At 55.9% G+C, this 22,123-nt stretch overlaps 4 protein-coding genes across 6 annotated transcripts; 2 read left to right on the forward strand and 2 right to left on the reverse strand.

Annotated features, from left to right (window-relative positions):
• Positions 1-577: 577 nt before the first annotated feature.
• LOC121491053 (25-hydroxyvitamin D-1 alpha hydroxylase, mitochondrial) lies at positions 578-5,564 on the forward strand. The gene is made up of 9 exons (XM_041755424.1): positions 578-772; positions 1,367-1,557; positions 1,965-2,167; positions 2,246-2,446; positions 2,527-2,699; positions 2,902-3,074; positions 3,271-3,349; positions 4,118-4,315; positions 4,634-5,564. The coding sequence occupies exons 1-9, from the start codon at positions 578-580 to the stop codon at positions 4,745-4,747; spliced, it is 1,527 nt and encodes a 508-aa protein (XP_041611358.1). The 3' UTR covers positions 4,748-5,564.
• Positions 5,565-7,512: 1,948 nt separating this feature from the next.
• Positions 7,513-12,420, reverse strand: MARCHF9 (membrane associated ring-CH-type finger 9). Its single transcript, XM_041754623.1, has 4 exons — positions 11,675-12,420; positions 10,535-10,690; positions 9,617-9,809; positions 7,513-9,356 (listed from the first exon to the last, which is right to left on the reverse strand). Exons 1-4 carry the CDS (start codon positions 12,047-12,049, stop codon positions 9,022-9,024), a joined length of 1,059 nt encoding a protein of 352 aa, XP_041610557.1. The 5' UTR covers positions 12,050-12,420; the 3' UTR covers positions 7,513-9,021.
• A 2,558-nt stretch (positions 12,421-14,978) lies between these two features.
• On the forward strand, positions 14,979-17,920 carry CDK4 (cyclin dependent kinase 4). Its single transcript, XM_041754625.1, has 8 exons — positions 14,979-15,178; positions 15,626-15,862; positions 15,996-16,131; positions 16,249-16,416; positions 16,551-16,660; positions 16,925-16,975; positions 17,122-17,257; positions 17,508-17,920. The coding sequence occupies exons 2-8, from the start codon at positions 15,645-15,647 to the stop codon at positions 17,598-17,600; spliced, it is 912 nt and encodes a 303-aa protein (XP_041610559.1). The 5' UTR covers positions 14,979-15,178; positions 15,626-15,644; the 3' UTR covers positions 17,601-17,920.
• A 182-nt stretch (positions 17,921-18,102) lies between these two features.
• TSPAN31 (tetraspanin 31) lies at positions 18,103-20,844 on the reverse strand. 3 transcript variants are annotated; one of them, XM_041754627.1, is made up of 6 exons: positions 20,537-20,844; positions 19,907-20,035; positions 19,530-19,574; positions 19,150-19,281; positions 18,730-18,843; positions 18,103-18,632 (listed from the first exon to the last, which is right to left on the reverse strand). In XM_041754627.1, the coding sequence occupies exons 1-6, from the start codon at positions 20,597-20,599 to the stop codon at positions 18,558-18,560; spliced, it is 558 nt and encodes a 185-aa protein (XP_041610561.1). In that variant the 5' UTR covers positions 20,600-20,844; the 3' UTR covers positions 18,103-18,557. The 3 variants fall into 3 exon arrangements, with proteins under 3 accessions (XP_041610561.1, XP_041610560.1, XP_041610562.1); XM_041754626.1 differs by having other exon boundaries at positions 19,530-19,610; positions 19,868-20,035; XM_041754628.1 differs by lacking the exon at positions 19,907-20,035.
• Positions 20,845-22,123: the final 1,279 nt, after the last annotated feature.

A 22,123-nucleotide genomic window follows, 5' to 3' on the forward strand; every position in this document is an offset into this window, starting at 1 on the left:
GGCCCATTAACACCCACCATCTGCTCAGTGTTAGGTATAGGAGGGGATGGGGGGGAGATGGGGGTAGTGCCAGGAAGTTCTTGCCTACAAAGAAGGTGCAGCCCCATAAGCCAAAAATATGGAGATGCTACAGCTGTGGCTCTTCCCTGCCCGATGCGGCTGAAGGATGGGGAATTCCTGAGGATGGTCCCAAGAGGGCCTGGCTCCCTAGGGAAGTGGGAATATCAGGGACTGACTGTACTTTAGTAATCCTGAACTTCACCAAAGAGCCTTTACCAGGAAGAGATCTTTAGGCTGCTGGACGAGGGCACCAGTGCAGAAGGGGAAACTAAGGCAGACCTCCCTTTACAAGAGGGTCATTGCAACATGAAACCCAGGAGAGCTGCCAGGCAACCCAGCCCCGCCTACTGTGCCTGGGTGCTGATCCCCAGCTCGACCACTCGGGAGAGGGGATTGGCTGAGGAACATAAAGAGGGGGCGTCACCAGTACCTTGCCCAAAGGTTAAATAGGGGTTCAGGCAAGCAAGCAAGATGCTCTGGAGAAGTGCTCTCCTCTGTGGCTTTCCCAAACCAAGCCATGACCCAGGCCCTCAAGCTCGCCTCCAGAGTGTTCCATCGCATCCACTGGGCTCCCAAGCTGGGCTCCTCACTGGGCTCCAGAGGCTCCGACTCAGCACCCCGCAGCTTGGCGGACATCCCAGGCCCCTCCACACCCGTCTTCCTTGCTGAACTTTTCTGCAAGGGCGGTCTGTCGCGGCTACATGAGCTGCAGGTAGTGGGGGAATGTTTCTGGGAATGAATGCTGGGGAAACAGGCTTTGACAACACCAGAAAGCACAGGCTAGTGCAGAGCGGAGGAGGAGGGCCAGCGAGAACAGATGCCCAGGTATTAGGGAAGTTGGGGCTGCGGGCGGCAGTTCCAGACGCGGGGAGTCCACCCCCCACACCCAGCAGAAGAGTGCGCTCAAAAGGGCCGAAGTCGGGCAGGTGGGTCCAGAACAAGTGCACGGGAGGCAGGACACAGGGTGCCTTTCCCGCAGGCCGACTTAAAGCCACAGGCTCTCCTCTTCGATCCCTGGGGGGTGGTTCTGAGCCACTCCACGCCGGGAGCCTTCAGGGATTTCTTCACCTCGGCTCAGCCCAGGTGACCTAGGAGAGGTCCTGAGTGTCTGCCTTGTGCCAAGTTCCTCCGTTTTGCCCGTCACTGTTGAGCTTCTGGGGATAGGAAGTGGGGGAAAGAAGAGGAGGAGAGGGTTGCAGGTTAGGGTCACGTACTAGCTGGGAGCCCAGCGGGCTCGGTTGGCGCTGGCCGCCGAGGCTGGAAGTCCCCGCGCGGTCTCCAGCGCCCGCTGTGCCCGCTCTCCTAGGTGCAGGGCGTTGCGCGCTTCGGGCCGGTGTGGTTGGCCAGCTTCGGGAAGGTGCGCACCGTGTACGTGGCGGCCCCTGCCCTCGTCGAACAGCTCTTGCGACAGGAGGGGCCCCGGCCGGAGCGCTGCAGCTTCTCGCCCTGGGCAGAGCACCGTCGCCACCGCCAGCGGGCTTGCGGGCTGCTCACCGCGTGAGTCCTCGCTGGCCGCGCAGCCCAACCGCCCCGCGCCCTCGCCTGGGGCTGGTCTGGAGACGTCGGGCATGGGGTGCGGAGGGAGGTCGGCCTTCCCCGCCCGTCCCGCGAACTGGGCTTCCCACCCGCCTGGGAAGAGCCCCGCCTTTGTCCCCGGCCCATCTCCTCCTCGCGGGGGTCCAGAATCCGGGAGGTCCGCCGAGGGGAAGGCACCAGGACCCAGATGGGATGTGAGAGTCCGTGACAGCGGTTACCCAGGAGCCAGCCCCCGGGCCAGGAGAGGAGCAACGAGGAAGGGGGATGGGAGCAGGCACAGGCGGGAGCGGGGCTCGGTGCCGCAGGGGGCCGCCCCAGCCCGACAGCCCCAGCCTCCCCGCGCCCACACACCGCGTCCGCACCCGCAGGGAAGGCGAGGAATGGCAGAGGCTCCGCAGCCTCCTGGCCCCGCTGCTCCTCCGGCCTCGAGCCGCCGCCCGCTACGCCGCGCCCCTGGCCGACGTGGTCCGCGACCTTGTGCGGCGCCTGCGGCAGCAGCGGGGCCGCGGCGCCGGGCCGCCCGCCCTGGTTCGGGACGTGGCCGCAGAGTTCTACAAGTTTGGACTAGAAGGTGGGTCCCGGGACCGGGCCGGCGTCGGAGGCGCCCGCGCCGTCTCCCCGCGCCCTGACAGCGCCCCCTCCCGCCCAGGCACAGCCGCCGTGCTCCTGGGTTCCCGCCTGGGCTGCCTGGAGGCCCAAGTGCCCCCCGACACCGACGCCTTCATCCGCGCCGTGGGGTCCGTGTTTGTGTCCACGCTGCTGACCATGGCGATGCCCGGCTGGCTTCACCGCCTGGTGCCCGGGCCCTGGGGCCGCCTCTGCCGAGACTGGGACCAGATGTTTGCATTTGGTAAGGCCCGGAGTAGAAGCGGGACGGGGGACTGAAGCGGCTCGGGACTGCCAGGCACCCCTGTCCCCTCTCCCCCCCAGCCCAGCAGCACGTGGAGAGGCGGGAGGCCGAGGTAGCCTTGAGGAGCCAGGGGAAGGCCGCGGAGGATGTGGGATCTGGGGCACACCTGACCTACTTCCTGCTCCGGGAAGAGCTGCCTGCCCCGTCCATCCTGGGCAACGTGACGGAGCTGCTACTGGCTGGCGTGGACACGGTGAGGTTCCTCTCCACGGTGGGAGCCCCACTTCCAGGGCGTAGCCTCCCCGGCCCCAGAGGCCCCCTAGCTGCCGCGGGGGTGCCCCGTGGCCCTCCAGCTAGCTTGCTTAACACTCCTGGGCTCCGGGCTACCTCCCATCCTGCTCCTTGCACTGGGTCTGCACCCTCAGCACCCCTGAGGCTCTCAACTGCCCTCGCAGGTATCCAACACGCTCTCCTGGGCGCTGTATGAACTCGCTCGGCACCCAGACGTGCAGACTGCGCTCCACTCTGAGATCACAGCTGCCCTGGGCCCTGGCTCCAGTGCCCACCCCTCAGCTGCGGCTCTATCCCAGCTGCCTCTGCTGAAGGCAGTGGTCAAGGAGGTGCTGAGGTGAGGGGACAGGAGAGGGGGAGCTAAAGAGAATGTTGGGAAGGGCTGGGGAAGCAGTGAATGAATGGGAGCTAGGAGAGGGAGCACAGGAAAATGATGATCTGCTCCTGGCCAAGAATGGCTTTGTACATAGGGGGCTTGGGGACAAGACAGAGGCTATAGACCCCAGCCTCACCTTGCTGTTTCTGCAATCCAGACTGTACCCTGTGGTACCTGGAAATTCCCGTGTCCCAGAGAAAGACATTCGTGTGGGTGACTATATTATCCCCAAAAATGTGAGTAGAGCAAATGGGCCTTTTGGTTAAGCCATCCCTCACTATCTTGGGCCCCATCCTCTCCTACACTCCATATAAGCCCTTCCCCCTCCCTCTGGCCTGAATGCCTCTCTCTCTCTCTCTCTCTCTCTCTCTCTCTCTCTCTCTCTCGGAGGTAATGGGGCAGTAGAGAAATCATTCCAAAAGTAGCCCCAGAGGGCAGCCCCGATGGCTCAGCAGTTTAGTGCCACCTTCAGCCCAGGGTGTGATCCTGGAGACCCAGGATCGAGTCCCACATTGGGGTCCCAACATGGAACCTGCTTCTCCCTCTGCCTGTGTCTCTGCCTCTCTCTCTCTCTGTGCCTCTTATGAATAAATAAATAAAGTCTTTAAAATAAAAAAAAAGTGGGATCCCTGGGTGGCGCAGCGGTTTGGCGCCTGCCTTTGGCCCAGGGCGCGATCCTGGAGACCCGGGATCGAATCCCACATCAGGCTCCCGGTGCATGGAGCCTGCTTCTCGAATCCCACATCAGGCTCCCGGTGCATGGAGCCTGTGTCTCTGCCTCTCTCTCTCTCTGTGACTATCATAAATAAATGAAAAATTAAAAAAAAAATTTATTAAAAAAATAAATAAATAAATAAAATAAAATTAAAAAAAGTAGCCCCAGAAAACTTCCCCATCACCAGCCAGAGCCTGCCTTTGCTCCAATCCATATATCCTCTTCTTCATTGCCAACCCCCCCCCATCTGTGGGTCCAAACTGACATGTTTATGTTCCTTCCCTCCCAGACACTGGTCACACTGTGTCATTATGCCACTTCAAGGGATCCTGCCCAGTTCCCAGAGCCAAATTCTTTTCGTCCAGCTCGATGGCTGGGGGAAGGTACAGCCCCCCACCCATTTGCCTCTCTTCCCTTTGGCTTTGGAAAGCGCAGCTGCATGGGGAGACGCCTGGCAGAGCTTGAGCTGCAAATGGCTTTGGCTCAGGTGAGTGACCTAGACATACCTTCCACAGACATGAGAGATCCTAACCCTCTAACAAGTGAGTTCTTCTGACAAGTATAGCAAAATTTATGAATTGATAAACCTAGTCCTCTGAAATATAGCAATCCAGTTTTAAGTCTTGAGGGTGAGCAAGGGTATTTGGACTTTCTTCCCCCTGCCATGATCCCTTAAGAAATTCTCTAGTGACCACAGGTACCATTTCAATATCAACCAACCTAAAGCTAATTATACCCTTCACCAATCAAACCTACCATCCCAGACCCCCCTCCCGTAGTGATAGCCTTCTTCTTCCCTTTCCAGATCCTGACCCACTTTGAGGTGCAGCCTGAGCCAGGTGCTGCCCCGATCAGGCCGATGACCCGGACTGTCTTGGTACCCGAGAGGAGCATCAACCTACAGTTTGTGGACAGATAGTCCCGTAGGAAGAAGCTACCGTAGTCACCCTTCCCCTCATTGGAGGGATTTATTAGGCACAAGACCAAGAGATAGGTATTCCCCCAAGACCTGTCTATTTGACCAGACTGCTTAGAAGGACCATAGCAAACTGGTCGAGGCAGCCCTGACCAACGTGTGAAGTATGCATTGGCCTGACCCATCAAGCCCTGGGAAAACCATGGTCCCTCAGCCTGCTCAGCCTTTCTCCTGGCCATATCACAGGCATCCGGCAAGGGCCAACTCAGATTTTAACTAACTTTTAACTAACTTTTTTTTTTTAACTTTTAAGCCCTTTTGGGGCTTCCCTTTTGGGGTTGTTGGGTAAGCACTTATCACCACCTGAGCTAAGTAAGTGTGCGTCTGGTCTGCACTGGGTTGATTTCTCTCCTTGCATGTAAGCTCTTTGAGAGGAAGAAGGAGACCTTATTCGGTCTTTATAACCCCTGCCAAGGCCTACCCCCGACTGGGTGATGCCATACAGGTTCTCCGATTGAATCTGGACCATGTGGCAGAAGGAATACGTGGCTTGCCAGGCCCTATCTACTCTCCTCCTTCATCATCTTGCCCCTAGCAAAGTGAGTCTGCCCTCACCTGGTTTGTGATGTTATGAACATCATGTTCATGATGTTATGATGTTTTGAAACTCCTTGACTCTTTGGTCACTAAGAGGTTGGCTTGTCCCACCACTTAGTGCCCAGGCAGAGACATCTTTGGGCTTATGTGTACTTATGCCTTCCTTTTATATATGGAATTTTTTAATATTCATAGTTTTGAAATAAAAGAATCAAATGTTCCATCCTTGACTTTTGACTGACTTCTCTTCCACTTCTACTTCCTACAAATTCTGGAGGAATCCTCACCCTAATCCCTACTTTGAGTGATGTCTGTAACAATGGGAGGTCTAGACACCTGGGAGAGTGGTTTGCATCACAAACCCAACACGTTTCTATCTGTACTGGGAACAGCCAGAGTCTGGCTCCCTGTAAGAGATTAAGGGGGTGGTGGTGAAAAGTAACTCCAAGGGCTAGGCTGTAAAAACAGGTTGGGGAGCTAGGGATTTGCAGAGATGGCCAGAGACAACTGACTTTGGTGGAAGTGCTTTGGGAACCTGGATTGCCAGGACCAAAGGATATCTGCCCTCTCTGGAAAAGTTGCTCCAAGGTAATTTCCTTCCGAGAAAGACAGGGATACATGCACAGAAGTGAAGTCAGACAGACAGGATGAAAGCCGAGTGTGGGGGTGGCCAGAAGCCCTGGGGCACTGAGGCAGGAGAAGGGAGGGCAGAGGGAGCTTCTGTTTCCCTTGAGTCAGCATTCTCTGGCCCCCCAAGGGGCTGGCCACAGTTCTCCCCTTGTGATGTATATAGATTAACTCATCTTCCATACAAATAAATCTCTCGACACACTCCCTGCAACCCCTCTCCAGCCCAGATTACCCTCCCCATGTCAGGACTTGCCCCCCTGCCTCCTGCTCCTCTCCATGCCAATTAGCTGGATGAAGATGGAGACTTCACACTGCCTCCTCCTCCCCCACCATCCTGGCCCCCTGCCCTAGACGTGGCTCCCTGACCACAGACACTGTTTGCCACCAGGCCTTCTGAGGGTATCTATTTTTGTAAGAGCTACAGAGGGGCACAGTATACCCAAGGCCTTGTGCAGACACGAAGGTCTGTGTGCCTTTACTGCTCCACCCCTCCACTCTTCTACTGGATTCTGGGTCCACCCCCACTCCCCTATCACTAAGCTTAACTTGAACCTAAGTGACCTGATTTTTGACAGATCTGAGCTTTGAGGGAGAATAAAGCCCAGCTTCGTCTCACACCCTTTCCCCTGGAATCAGTGATGAGAATTCTGTACACCCACATTCCTCACTGAGCAAGTAGGACTGCTCACTTGAGGGGGCCAGGATGGTGGGGGAGGAGGAGGCAGTGTGAAGTCTCCATCTTCATCCTCAAGCAGCAGTTCCGTGACCTCTTTCCCAAACAAGAATCTCTTTAAGTTGGAAAAAGGGAATGAGAGGGGACCATACTGATTGCTGGTCCCAACCCCCATATGAAGCGAGACCTCCAGTGGTACTGAAAGGGAGGGAAACATTACCGTCTCGCTTGGCTCTTGCTTGGCCTAGTTTTAGGACCCAAAGTGGAGAGGGTGTATTTGTGTATGTATGTTCTTCGGTATGTCTAAGCTTCCATGGAGGGCCATCATGAGGGACAGTCCAGGGTTGGCACAAGAAACCCCAACCATGTCAGACCTACCTGTCCTATTTGCCAGAACAGATACTGGTGGTCACTATGATTTGCTGTCTCCCTTCTGGCCCCTACACTCTATTTTGTGAATAGTGAAACAGGAAAGTCTAGCCCTTCAGTCTTCCCAAGTGGAGAATGTGGAGGGTTGTCTCTCTGGGGAAACAATCTCTCACTGGAAAAAAAAAATGGGGCGCTTGGCCTCTACCCCCTCTCTTTGATCTCCTCAGAGGTTAGAGGGGATACACTTCAATACTTCCAGGTGATTCAAACCCGAGTCTTGCTTCAATGTGAACATTTCCAGGCGAGTCTGGGTGCCAGCACCATGGACAGCAGCCAAGACCCCCTTTTAGAGGAGGGGGAGGACCATTTCTAGGACAAGGATGTGTGACCTTTAGCAGAGAAGCATTTCCCCAAAACGTCCCCAGAGAGGAGGCAGAGCAGAACCTTCCTGAGAAAATGACCGATAATAGGAAAGGCATCTGGATCTGACTTAACAATGTATGAAGTAATTATTTTAATTGCTGATGAATAGTTCACTTAAAAGACACCATCATTCATATAATACACAGCCCCGAGGCCTCAGGAGAAAGGGAGCAGGCCTCAGGCTGACCCACATTTTAACCAGTCCTTCCCAAACCCTTGCTCTATGAACAGCCCTCTACACTGCTGCCTCCAAGCACAATACCTTCCAGTTAATACCACTAAGCTGGGGCACAGGATCAGACCTGTGGCCCTCAACTGCCATAGGAGCAGCTTAAGCTGGGGTTGGAGATTCATAACATTGGGACATTCTGTCTGTCTCACTCCAAATGAGTCCAAATTCATTTCACACCACTTCCCTGGGGGAGCACATTACCTGGGAAGGACGACTAGAACCCACAAGAACCCCAGAGCATGAAGGATTGTTCCATCCTCCCCCCCAACCCCCAGTGTTGGGGGTGGGGGTTGGAGGAGCTCTCATTTTTGCAAATAACCACCATCCTTCACATTTGCAATATCCATTTCCCCTCATATTTCCATATCTATAATGACACTCAACACAAATTTTCCAAGGCTCTGTGCAACTCCAGATGAAAAAACACATTCTGGAATTTGTTAACCAGCTACTATTTGAAATAAATGGACCATCAACTAGTCTAGAAATCTTTTTACGCTCTCACTAATTTTCTTTGCAATGGCATTCAACCTGTCCCTCATTTATCCTCATTCCAACCCTATGAGGTAGACAGGAAAACCACTGGCGGCGGAGAGATCTTTTTCTTTCTAAATCACACAACTTGCAGGTGGCAGGTCCACCCCTTAGATACCTCTGAGCACTGCCACCTAGCAGCCAATGTGAATTATTCGCCAGCAAGTGGGAGTTACACCTCCAACTCAGAACCCACTGCTGCATTTGGGATTTGCAACCTCTGCAGAGAAACCTCCCCCCACCTCCCAACCCTCCAGAAAAGCCCCAGATGAGAAAGGAGTCTCCACGTGCATATAAATGATTCTTTATGCCCTCCACCCATGCAATGGGGGGTGGAGCAGGGGGAGGTGCCCCCCCCCCCCCCGCCCTCATGCAGGGAACGGGAGGTCAATGTATACTAGTCTTATTGCCAGCTGCCCTGTGGCCATGGGGTGGGGAATGGAGGGTCTACAACCCCTTTCTTCTGGCATTGGTCCCCCTTCACCAAGTCACCATGGTGGAGCTGGGGGGCTGGAGGCGCTAGGAGCTGAGGTAAGGACGGTTCTCTAGGGAAGAAAAGATGTTCTCCCCACCTGCCCACTGACTGCCCCAGGATGAGTGTGAGGAGCTATCGGCGGGGGCTGGAATGTCATCCAGGTGTCTCTACCCAATGGGTAGTAGAGGCCAGACAATGTCTCCAGCTTGAGGCTGCCCACAGAGATCCTCAGTGGCAGGGGCAGGGTGCCCCAAACACCTTGTCCTGGTGGTACCTCCAGCAGCCATGACAGCATATTTCTGGCCAACGCATCGACTCAAGATCCCTGCTCCTGGAATTCAGTTTCACACCGTGGTGACCCTCATGACAACCTCTCGGCCAGAATGGGAACTGGAACGGGCATCTGGTGGCCGCAGCTGTCCAAGGAGGTGCAGGATTGTGTAACCACAGCGCTGAGGCAAGAGCGTCCGCATGCGCCGGGCAGCCGGAGGGCGGCTGGTGGCCCCAGAAGGGGGGCCCGTCCGTGAGGTCCTGGGGCCCGGCTTCCCTGCTGTCCCTCCCCCTGCATCTCCTCCTATGTCCTTGGTCTTGTCATAATTCAGGACCTTCCATTGCTGGTTCACTGCCTGCCAGCGCTTGAAGATGCGGTAGACAGAGGAGCCTTCGTGGACGATGAGGCCTGAGCAAAAGGGATAAGAAATCCAGAGTCACCTGCTGCCCAGACCTAGGCTGGAGGTACTTAAGTGAGTACTTCTCCAGAGTGAGGAGCTAGGGTATGCAAAGGCCCCGAAGAAGCAGGGAAGGGAGGGGCATCAAGATAGCCCTACAGGCTCCCAAATGGTAGAAAATGTGACTATGGAGCTGAGAGAATGGGCAGGGAAGGTTTGTGTGAGTTGGAGGAAAATGCTTAGCAAGTAAGGGGGAGAGAGGTGCCCTTACCTATGCAGACAACATCCATGAAGCCATACATGCCGTAGCAGATCTGAAAGAGCAGATCCTGCCGTTGCCACTTGGCTGAAGGGCTGAGTGAGGACCAGATGAGCCAGGAGATGCTGGCAACGAGGAAGAGAGAGCCCAGAACTATGGCTGCAATCTGGACCTTCTCAATGACCGTCAGGGAGATGGCCTGCCACTGTGTGGGAGAAAGAGCTCCAAAAGGTCATAGAAAGAGAAGGAGGGCCAGCTGATGAGTGGCCCTAAAGAGGAAGATGCTCCATCCAGAGCCTTCCTGAAACCCTTCAGGCAAAATTAGCAATCTGTCTCCTCTATGTCCTGATCAAACCTAGTAGAGAGGTCCCCCCCCCACCCTTTTTTTTAATAGAGCACTTTCACATTGTTTGAGACCATTTGTCTGTCCTGTTTTAGAAAGGCAGGATCAGGCAAGTGCTCTGAACCCAGACCATCTAGGTTTGAATTCCAAATCCAAACTCCATCACTTATGGGCTGAGTAACTTTGGGCAAGTTTTTACGCTTCTTTGTGCATCAATGTCCTCATCTTTAAAATGAAGATAATAATGGCACATAGCTAATAGGATTATTACAAAAATTAAGTCAGTTATTATACACCAAAAGTGTAACACATAGAAAATACTACGTTTGCTACCATCATCATCATCACCATCATATTATCATCTGCTTTTTTACTGTCTCAGTGCCTAGAACAGTGCCTGAAATACAGGTGGCACCCAATAAATGTGAATACACGAAGGAAGGGAAGATTTACAGGCAGGCAGCCTGTGGTAATGGTGGGGAGGGTAACTTTGAGGAAAGATTAACTGGATGATGGGCTCCCTGGAGAGTCCCTGAATCTGACTGCTGCCTTTGCCCAGGTCTGGAAGTTCTCTCCCTGTACCTCACCTGCAGCGGGTTCTTGGTGCTGATCGCCAGGACCTGGTACTTGAAGTAGCAGAGCTCACAGCTCCAGGAGCCCCTCTCGCTGATCCAGCGGATGAGGCAGGGCTGGTGTGTGCAGCGCACTGAGCCGTCGCAGCGGCAGGGGCTCAGGAGCTCCCCCTGGAGGAAGAGTGAGGAGGGTCCCTGTCAGCTGTCACCGCCCGGCTCCAAGAGAGGGAAACCTCTCCAGGTCATTGTCCAACGTTTTTTTTTTTTTTTTAAAAAACAAAAACAAAAACTCAGGACTTTCACCCAAAATAGGGCAAGAGGCTAAGGCCGCAGCAAAAAAGAAAAAAGAGCTCAAGGTAAACTTCCCTGACCAAACAGACAAAGGATAAAAAGAAATGAGGTGGGGTGGGGGGAGGACTGGGTCTCCTCCTTTCCTAAAATTTGGGGAAGATGCTCTCTAAGGCTTCCCAAATGGAAGGCCACCCCTTGGTATCTGGAGGGGCAGGAGGGTCAGAGCTTCTGAGCCATGCCTTCCTCCTCCCTCCCATCGCTACCAACTATTTCACAGATGTGGTGCAGACCGGGATGGGTTATTGTCCGCAGTCTCCAAGTAGCAAAAAGGGGGAGAGATCCTGGGCGTGGGGACGGAGGGTGTTCCCCTTTAATCGAGGAATGATTTCGCACGATACAGGTACACCCCCGCCCCCCCCAGCACTATGGCGGGACAACTTTGTCCATAACATTTAAACAAAGAGTACTCTCTGGAATGAGACGGAAAGTTACGGAACGGGAAGTGAGGAAAAGTGCCCCACGGAGAGAAACACTGAGCGAGGCAAGGGCGCCAGCTCGGCCCTGCCTTCCGGGGGGCAGGGGCTCCCCGGCCACCTGAGGGGAGGCCCCGCGCGGGGGCAGCGCGGCAGAAGGCGGGCGGTCTCGGTCCGTGGGCGACGGGATCCGAAGCCCCCGCGGGACGAAGCCCCGCCCCCCGCGACCCGCCCGCGTGCGCTCCGGCGAGCCCCGGCCCGTCCCCCACCGCGCCAGGTGCCGGGCCCGGCCGGGCCCGCCCCGCCTCCCCGGCCCCGCCCCCCGCCCCCCGCCCCCCGCCCCAGGTGCGCCCAGGTGCGCCCCCCCCGCGGCCCCGCGCCCGGGCCTCACCTGCTCGGGGCCCTGGAAGCAGATCCGGCACTGGGGGGTCCGCAGCCCGCTGTCCAGGCTGCTGCTGAGCGACAGGGCGTCCAGCGCGCCCGGGGGCGGCGGCGGCGGCGGCGCGGGCGGCGGCGGGGGTCCGGCCCGCGGCTCCTTGTCGCCGGCCAGGCCCCGGGCCCGCGGCTCCGACCCGTAGTACTCCTCTTCGTCGCCGTCGCCGTCGCCGTCCCGGGCCGAGCAGCCGGCGAAGGGCGCCCAGCCGCAGCCGCCCCCCCCGCCCCCCCCGCCCCCCCGGGGCTGCGGCTCGGCCCGGGGCCGCCCCCCGCCCGTCAGCACCAGCAGCTTCAGCTCGTTCAGGAACATGCGGAGCCGGGACTTGAGCATCGTCCGGGCGCCGGGGGCGGGGGCGGGGGGCGGCGGGGGGAAGGGAGGCGCCCGGCCGGGAAGGGGCGCGCGCCGGAGGGCCGAGCGCGGCCGGGGTCTCCGTTCACTGCGGCCGCGGCCGGGGCTCGGCGGCTGGCGGCCCGGGGGCGGCGGGGCGGGCAGCCATGGCCCGGGCAGGGGGCGGGGGGCTCACGGGGCCGCGCCCCACGGGTCCGGGTCCGGCGCGGGCCGGGCCCCGGGGGTGACGCGCCCCGGGCCTCCTGCGGCGGGGCCGCCCCCCATCGCCGTGCTGCTGGGCGCAGGCCCGCGCGGCTTCCCGGCTCCGGCTCGGCTCGGCCCGTGCGCTCGGCGGTGGCAAATGGCGGCTCCTTCCGGCGGCGGCGGCGGCGGAGACCCCCCCGGAGCGGCGGGCGGGCGGGGCGGGCGCCGGGGAGCCGGTGAGGGATGGAGGGAGGGGCGGGGCGGGGAGCGGGCGAGGAGCAGGGGCCGCGGCTGCGCATCCCCGCCCTGCCCCGCACGAGCAGGTGTCCCCGGGGGCGGGGGCGAGTGTGCGAGCCGGGGAGGGCGGGGGGAGGGGAGTGGCCAAGGAAGGGGGGTGTGCACCCGGTGGGAGAATAGGTGTGGGGCGGGGGTGGGGAGCCGGTGAGGATGGAAGGTGAGCGGTCAAAGACACAGATGCACGGGGGGGACAAGCTGGTGCCACATGGGAGTGTGCAAAAGAGCTATGCAGGGGTCTGAGGTGTGAGGAAGGTAAGACATGGACTCAAGCAATAAACACTTTATACAAAAGACCGACAAGTGTGCACGGCGTGGGACACTGGAAAACAGATGTGTGTAAGGCATGTAATCGGATTGTGTGAAAAACAGAAGTGTGTAATTGTAACGTGTGAGGGAAGTGAGAGCAAGGGAGACAAGACTGCTACGGGGATGAGTGTCTTGCCTGGTACTCTCCTGCCCCACCACACTGCACTGAAGTGACTCACACACACACACACACACACACAGCTCTCTGGTTTTGCTTTTATGGAGGTCTTGACCCTGAGAACCAGTTCTAGCCCCTCATCACATTATTTCTGCCTTACCGTTATATCCTCCCTTTCCAACGCTGAGGGAAAAGGGATTCCAGAGGAGCCCTTTGGGTCAAACACACTGGAAAAAAATTAATTAGTGAAAGAGTAATTAACAGGAGAGGGAGGGTGTGGAACCAGGGATAGACTGCCAAACTAAGTCTCCTCAATAAAAGTGATTAAGGAGAGTAATGCTTTTATGAGTATTCAAATATTTTGGGTGGATGGATGAATGAATCAGAAAGGGGGCTGGAACCCAAGGAAACAACACAGAGGAGGACTTCTATTCCAAAGACAGTGGGCTGCGGAAAGTGGAGCTGAAGGGGACCCTGCTTGACAGACTCAGACACTTTGCCTGCCAGAAGGCTTATAAACCAACCAGTCCCTGCAAGAGAGCCAATAAAACAGCGACCTCAGAAGCCCCTTTGCCAGTGTAGACCTTGAGGTTTTTCTTTCTAGTGTTCCAGCTGCCCTTGCCAGCAGGGCCCACAGCTACAACTTATCAGAATGCAAAGAGGGCGAATCTGTACTGACTTGTATTCCATTTTGTCCTAGAACGTGGTTTATAGTCATCTCGAGCCTGAGCTCTTACAACCTCCACTAGATGGTTAAGGAGAATAGAAGTTAAGGTGGAAGGAGTGGCAAATAGAGTCATGAAATGCTTTCGGATTTTAGACAGGTTGTCCCGAACGAGATACTGATCTCTTCCCTCCTTATTCCCATTCCCCTAAAGGGCTAGGAAATAAGGAAAGTCAGAGGAACCTGTCTATTGTCGACCTAAGTGTCTGTGAGCAGAAGCAATTTGGAAAAGTCTGTGTTCTGGGCGGGAGCAAGGACTAAGAAAGCTCGCACCGGGGGAAAGAGGGAAGCAGAACGACCCCAAACAAGGAGTCACAGGGTTTGTGGAAGAGCACAAATCATTCTCATGCAGTGCCGAGGTCCAAGGTGGTGGTGGAGGTAACCTCCCTGCACACGCTCACTCCTGTATCTGTCAATCTGTACACAATGTGTAAAATACACATACACAAACGCACATATCATTGCCTCTCCCTGTTGCAAAGAACCTTGCAGGTTAAGTGTTCCTGTCTCTTGCTCATTGATAATTTCTCCGCCAGAAAGCACCGTCTTATTTTAACGCTCCCTGGAAGAGGTGGAAGTTGGGAAGAGGGGAGGGCATCACCTTGACACTCCTCCGGTTGGGTCACTGCATTAGTGTGCCTTCCGTCAGTCCTTTAGTGCTGGTTGTGCCCTGAGATGGGTATTGTCCCTACCGGGGGCTACGTCTTTCCAGACAGCCCCATCGCTCCTTTAAAGGGCCACCGACTGAGACACCGGGAAAAAAAAAACCCGCATGCACACAGGAAGCGAGCACTCGGTAAAAATTTGTTGAATGAGCGAATGAATGAAACAAAGACACAAACGAGACCAGGTCTCCCCGCGGCAGTGAGGCCGAAAGGCTCCAGCGCCCGTCCCGCCCCCGCCTCGTCTCCCGCTCCCTGACCGCCGCGCACAGAGGCGCGGAGCGTGGAGCGAGCGCCAGAAGCGCTCAGGCGCGGCCTGCAGCTCGGCGGGGGAGCCGGGTGGCCCGGGTTGCCATGGCACCGCCCTGGACTCCACCCTCCCCCGTCTCCCCGCCCCCCCGCCGGGTCTGGCAGTCGGTCACGTGCCCCGCCGCGTAGCCACACCTCTGCTCCTCCGAGCGGAGTCGGGCGGTCACGTGTGATAGCAACAGATCACGTGGCCGCCGTCGCCCCTCCGCCCCTCTCCCCTCCCGCCCCCTTCCCGGCCGAGGCCGCCCTGGCCGCCCCTCTGCGCACGCGCGGCTCATCACGTGGCCCGAACGTCCGGCTTTCGCCCCGCCCCGCCAGTTCCCGCGCGCCTCTTTGGCAGCTGGTCACATGGTGAGGGTGGGGGTGCGGGGGCCGCTCTAGCTTGCGGCCTGTCTATGGTCGGGCCCGGACCGTCCAGCTGCCCCGGACAGAGCTCCTGTGTATGGCGCCGCAGGCTCTGGCTCCGGGGCCCCGATAACGGGCCGCCCCCGCAGCACCCGGCGCCGAGTGAGGTGAGCGTGGCGCCTTCCCGGGGACGGGACCGCTGTCGCCCTCGCGTCTGCCTACGCGGGCAGGTTACGGGAGGGTCGCTCGAGGGCGGGAAGTGCGGCCCGCGCAACTCGTTCCTTTGTGGTCAGCTGGGATGTAACGTTAGGGACGGATGTCGAGCCTTCGATGCAGGGGGTGTGTCGTGTGCGGTCTGCCCAGTGCGGGACGCGACGGCCCGTCCCCGAGGAAGAGGAATTCTTTCTTTTAGGGCTTCACGTGGCTGGCGGGGTTGGGGTTAGAGCCATTGTGTCAGCTGAGGAGCCAGCCTCACGGAACTGGGGAGAGGGACGGGGTGGGTGGTGGAGGGGGGTCTTTGTGATGCCTTGTGGGGGAGTCACCTCGTTGCGGCAGGCTCATACCACCTGAACTCTTGAGGGATTTTCGGTGGCAGGAGGCTTTTGTGATTGTAGGGTCTTCTCTGATCCGAGAATGGCTACTCCTCGGTACGAGCCAGTGGCTGAGATTGGGGTTGGTGCCTATGGAACGGTGTACAAGGCCCGTGATCCGCACAGCGGCCACTTCGTGGCCCTCAAGAGCGTTAGAGTCCCTAATGGAGGAGGTGCCGGAGGGGGCCTTCCCATCAGCACAGTTCGTGAAGTGGCATTGCTGAGGCGGCTGGAGGCTTTTGAGCATCCCAACGTTGTCCGGTGAGAAGGTGGAGGGTGGGGAGTGGGTAGTAAAGAGGAAAAGACAACTTGTAGGTGGGGGTTCTGGGGAAATGGGAAAGGCCGCGTCGGGTCCAGAGGGATTGATTAGTGAATGACCATTTGCTCTGGCCAGGCTGATGGACGTCTGCGCCACTGCCCGAACCGACCGGGAGACCAAAGTGACCCTGGTGTTTGAGCACGTGGACCAAGACCTGAGAACGTACCTGGACAAGGCACCCCCACCGGGCTTGCCAGTGGAGACCATCAAGGTGAGTAGGGTGGGTGGATGCTGAGGAGTAGATTGAGACCTTTGTGGCAGAACCTGCTGTGATTTCAGGTATGGTGCCTAGTTTCCAGGTCCTCTGTTCTTCCCCCTTCTAAACCAGGACCTGATGCGCCAGTTTCTAAGAGGCCTAGATTTCCTTCATGCCAACTGCATCGTTCACCGAGACCTGAAGCCCGAGAACATTCTGGTGACCAGTGGTGGGACAGTCAAGCTGGCTGATTTTGGTCTGGCCAGAATCTACAGCTACCAGATGGCACTTACGCCTGTGGTCAGTAGCAAGAGGGGAGTAGGAGAGGGGTTGACCATAGCAGTTGAGAAGTCAGGCGCTTTGTGACTTTAGTCAACCAGTTATGGTTCATGGTAACCCATGGGGTCTTCATCCACTTTTCTTATTCCTATTAGGTTGTTACACTCTGGTATCGTGCTCCAGAAGTTCTTCTGCAGTCTACATATGCAACACCCGTGGACATGTGGAGTGTCGGCTGTATCTTCGCAGAGATGTTTCGTCGCAAGTATGGGACCCAAGCATCCTGAACTATTTTGAGTTTCCCAAACCAAATCTCTTAGTCATAAATCACATCCATTTCCTGCCCATTCTTTCACTTAAGTATTGTTGACTGTTCTGTCCCTAACCAGAAACTCTGAAATGTCCTAAAGTTAGGAACTTCACATCCCTGTATTCCCCCACACTCTCTGTTTTGAGCCATTACCTATCAGTAATTATTCCACTACTGTATCTTTGGACATGACTGCTAACTGTGGTTTTCCCACCTTAGGCCTCTCTTCTGTGGAAACTCTGAAGCTGACCAGTTAGGCAAAATCTTTGAGTAAGTGACCAGCATGAGGGGAGAAAAAAAAAAACTTTCCATTCCAAATCTTCTTTCTGCTGAGCCCCACATGGCAGTTGGCTCTGCCCCTGGAGATGTGGGCTAGAGAAAGACCCTTTTGACCAGAGCTCTCCTGTTCCCCATAGCCTGATCGGGCTGCCCCCAGAGGATGACTGGCCCCGAGATGTGTCTCTGCCCCGAGGAGCCTTTTCCCCTAGAGGGCCCCGTCCAGTACAGACAGTGGTACCTGAGATGGAGGAGTCTGGAGCACAGCTGCTGCTGGTACTGGGCATGGGCACGGGCACAGGCTGAGGATGGGGTGGAAGACCGAGCACCAGCATTGAGGTTACTAAGACTTGGTTGGTGGATGGGCTAGTTTTTACTGGCGCCAATGAATAGGCCATCCACAAAGAGGATGTAGAAAATGTAGAAAATAGCCCATCCTAGGTATTGTTGGGGATGAGCAGAAGTCTTTTTCTTTTTTTTTTTGTTTTGTCTTCATGACCTTTTGATCTTTGTCTCCCCTTCTCAGGAGATGCTGACTTTTAACCCACACAAGCGAATCTCTGCCTTCCGAGCCCTGCAGCACTCTTATCTACAAAAGGCAGAAGGTAACCCAGAGTGAGCAGTGGAACGGCTGCAACAGTAGCAAGAAGAGAGAAGCTGTCTTTTCTCTTCCTTTGAACACTTGAGTGGAGAGCTCCCCAAACTAAGAAGGCAGTCTTGGCCTTCATCTCTGAGGCTGTGGAAACAACTCCCACTTTTTACAGAGAATATTTTGCTGCCTTAATGACATTCCCTTTCCACCTCTCCTTTTGAGGCTTATCCTTCTCCTGCCCCCTCCTCCCCATTTTCATACACCAAGGGGTATGTCCCTTGTTCTCCCCTTTCTATCTTGATATTGGGATCTTTTTTATACAGGAAAAACAAAACAAAACAAAGAAATATGGTCTTTTTTTTTTTTTTTTTTTTAATGTTTCTTCCTCTGATGGGTATTGCCATTTGGGGACTTGGAAAAATCATTCGTAGAATCTGAAAAAATTCTCCCTAGGTCCTAGGGCCTATGTAGGCAATTGGAGCCCCTCAACTGGCAAGAGAAGAAAAGGCACTTAAGTTGCTTCTTTGAATACGGAGCTTAAATGGCTTTTATTTTTATATTTACTGAACTTCCCCAAACTGGGTCTTCTTATTGTAAGAAAGAGTTCTTGGTGGGGTTTTTTTCCCTGATTCCGTCCCTGATTTACCCTTGGAGCCAGGCCACAATGTACCGAGTTGGTCTAGCATGTGGAAGGGAAAAGGGAAACAGAGCCAGGAAGGACTCCAACCCCATCCCACTTCATGCACTCCCAGGAGCTTCCCATATCCACTTAGGGAGACAGGGAGGAAGTTCTTTATTCCTTACGATCTTGTTCCCACTAAACATGTCAAGGCACACAGCCTGGGTGTTCCATCATTTTGGGATGTGTGGCAAAGGGCCTTTCCTTTTTCTCAAACAAAAAGGGCTACAGACCCTAAGTTTTCCCTAAGGGAGGAAGAAAAGCTTAGGGAGAACAGAGAGCAAAAGTCAGAAGGGTCCAGAGTCTCATAGAAAGGCACTGGGGTTAGCTCGAGGATCCTTCTGATTCCGAAATCTCATTGCTAGCCAAACACCAAGAATCTGTAAAAAAAACAAAGGGAAAGAGATTATCAGTGATTCTGAATCTCTGGAGCTAAGACAGAGAAAGGGTATATATGAGAGAACTGAAGAACATTACCTCTGTAAAGCTAAAGAAGAGTCCAACACCCCCCAGGATTTTCAGTGCTTCATCTGAATGCTTGAGGAACTTTTCTCCACACATCTGGCATGTGGAGCTCCGGCTCTTGCAGATCTAAGGGAAAAAAAAGTGTGTTTGGAGGATGCAGAGTTGTCAGGCTGCCCTATTCCAACACCTATGGTGAAGGGCCCCGGAAATTATTTTCTCATTTCTTATTAGCATCCTACAGACTGAAATCTCAACTTCACTAATTCTTTAACCTTTGTATCCCCCCCCCTTCCCCTACCAACACACAGCTCCAATGCAAGAGAGCTGCTAGAGAAGTCAAGCACATTCAGACTCTTAAATCTGCCAATTTGGCACTGTCCTTAACTAGCTTTCCTGCTCTCCTGCCCCTGCCCCGCCTCTGCACCAACTCACTGCAGTGCAGAAAGCATAATCCTGTTGATACAGGGTTGTAAGGTTGAACAAGCCACAACAATCAAAACTTCTTTCCAGTTCATCCCTGGTGTTGTTGCTCATGACCCACCAAGAAGCATTGATGACATCTGTCTGGAAAATAGAGGGAAATTACTGGATGCTGCTAACCTTAAGAATGCCCCTACATCCTGACCTCAGTTAAAGTGCCTCATTTCCCTATCCCAGCAAAGGCAGTCTACATCCCTCAGAAACAAAGTATCATGCAGAAAATGATACAAACCCACCTTGGGTTCTGGAAGTAGTAGGCCCACTAAAAGGTACAGACTAAAAGGAGGGAGTTGGGAGGATAGAGAAAAGTACTTGAGAGGGCATCCACTTACCTGTTTGCTTCGGTTAATAGCCAGACATGAACAAGAGATTCCAAACTGGAAGATGAAGACCAAACCAAGGATGATCATGTACTGAGAGGAAGAGTTACGGGAAAAAGGGATCCTAGATTCCTTTATGTTGCACCCATAATAACCACCTGATCTCACCCGTTCATAGCACTTACATAGCCATGCTTGTTGAAAACGAAATCCTCAGCTCTTGTTTCATGAAGTGTGGTAAAGGGCAGGGCAGGGAGACCTGTCCCTAAAGTCCACACTTCCTAGAACATTTCTAGCCAATTCGGACCCCCCTGGGGGCCCAGGTCCCCCATCACTTAAGGTCAGGATACAAAGAAGAGCAGGACTTGGTGATGGTTGACAGCACCCACCAGTCCAGCCACGGCGATGAGAAGAAGGAAGACCCCCACGGCAATGACTCCTCCGATGATGTGGATGCTGGACACCAGGCCCAGGCCCTTCCCCCAAGCAGCCACTCCAATGAGCAACAAGCCCACCAGCTGCAGGAAGCAGAGCGGGTTACATCTCCAGAGAACCCCAGCGCGCAGCGCGGCCGAAAGTCACACGGGGGTTCTTGAGATCGGGGTGTGTGTGAACTACGGGGAGGAGGTGTATGCGCCCACCGGTCGGCGTGGCTGCGATGGGGGGCAGCAGGGATAGTAGAGCCTAAGAATATAAACACGGGGCCTTTGGCTTCCCCCATCGCTTCTATTTTGGGAGAAACCCTCACGGGAGGGAGGGAGGGATGGGCCCTCAGGCCCACCGTCTTCAGCTCACCCCCCACCCACACACCCCCTCGGATCACCGGAAGTCTCCCCTCTTCCCACGGAAGTCCCCTGGAATCCCCTCTTCGCCGGAAGTCCTCGGGAATCTTCCCGGAACCCCGGCGCACCCCTCTTCCCGCCGGAAGTCCCCCGGAGGTCCTCCGCGCCCGCCTCCGCCCTGCAGCGCCCCCGCCCGCGCCCGCGCCCCCGCCCGCGCCCGCGCCCCCGCCGCCTCACCATGTAGACCACGTTGAGAGCGCACAGCGCATTCTTGGAGCAGGCGAAGCCACCGCAAACCATCTCCCCAGCTCTGGGGACCCAGGCGGTCCCAAGGACTCGGGGGAGGGTCCTGGGGACCGTCTTCTTGGGCCCCGGCAGCTTCTGTCTCTTTAAATCGAGTCCCGCCAAGCCCCGTCCCGTGCGCCTGCCCCGTCCCACCCCTGCGCCTGGATTGGCGGGGCTCGGGGCTAATCCGGGGCGCCGGCGCCTGGGTGCCCGCCGGCCGCCCCGCCTCGCGGCTCTTTATTGGACGAAGCCTAAAGCCGGGGTAGGGCTCGCATCGGCTCTCCTGGGGACCGCAGCCTAAACTTCAAGACCCCGGATTGAGAACGGAGCTTTGTATGGCCGCCGGGGGAGGAGGCGCGGGAGAGAGCCCGTGGAGGGGGAGAAGGGGCGGCTGCGAGGGCCGCGGCAGGCTCCCCGCGCCCCGCCCCTGCCCCGCGGTGACCTCACGGTGACGCCATCGTTGGTCGTCATCGCATCCCACTCGGGAGCGCCCGGAGGAGCAGACAGCGAGCTGTTTGGCCGGGCCACCGAGGCTCTGGGTTGGGCACAGCAACATCCAGCAAATCGCCACACGTTGCAGGTGTGTCCCCTAGTACAGGTGTTCTCTCCCGTATCCCCCCTCCCCCCGCTGGGTGTGAGTGTGCCACTGAAATTCGGTGTGAAAAACAGCTGCTTCGAGCCAGGGCATTCCTGAATGTGACAAAGCCACAAGTGCAGGCAGGAGTGTGCTCCGTATCTTCAGAGCAGGCATCTGGTCCAGGGCTTGCAAAAAAAAAAAAAAAAGTCAAAGGAAGGGGTCTGGAATATGAATAAATACGAGGGGAAGGAGGAGTCTCTGCATTTTCACTCTGCGGAAGGGCACAAGGGCTGAGCAATATACTTGTTATTGGATAAATGCTTTCCATGGAGATGGGAAAAGGCCTAATTCCTCCTTCCCCCAAGAGAAACTGTTTCAGTGGGAACCTCCCTTCGACCCCAGAGGAGGACTTCAGCTTGTGTGTACTGCGATTCCATGACGGCAAAGCCCTGCAAGTCTTCGCCAGCCAGCCCGCCTGCGTTACAGCTTCGCCACTCTCCGGCCGTGTGACCCTTGGCCTGCTACCTAAGCTCCGGTGCCTATTTCCTCCTCTGTAAATAGAGCTAAAGAACAGTACAGCTGCCTCCCCGGCTCTTGTGAGAATTGAATGAGTTGATACATGCAGAGTGCTTCGGACCTTACCCGGCACATAGTAAACACTCAGTGTTCCCTATTTTAGTCAGGCTATTTTACAAGTTCCAGCGGGTGATCCCAGCCCCCAATTCCCTTGGGGACCGGGAACTATACACATGGTCGCATAGTTATAATTCCCTTATCCTTCACAAATTAATATCCTTCATAATTAATAACATATGCAGAAGGGACATTTGGCAGCGCCAGAAAGGTTTGAGTCCTGAAACAGAGTGATTAGGTCAGATCACCCACTCCGCCGCTACGTACCCCCTGCATCTTCATTCTGTTCGCCAATTCCTCATACACCCTCTTCTCTCCCGGGTCCTACA

Source organism: Vulpes lagopus, chromosome 5, assembly GCF_018345385.1.
Source record: "Vulpes lagopus strain Blue_001 chromosome 5, ASM1834538v1, whole genome shotgun sequence".
Classification (NCBI taxonomy): domain Eukaryota; kingdom Metazoa; phylum Chordata; class Mammalia; order Carnivora; family Canidae; genus Vulpes; species Vulpes lagopus.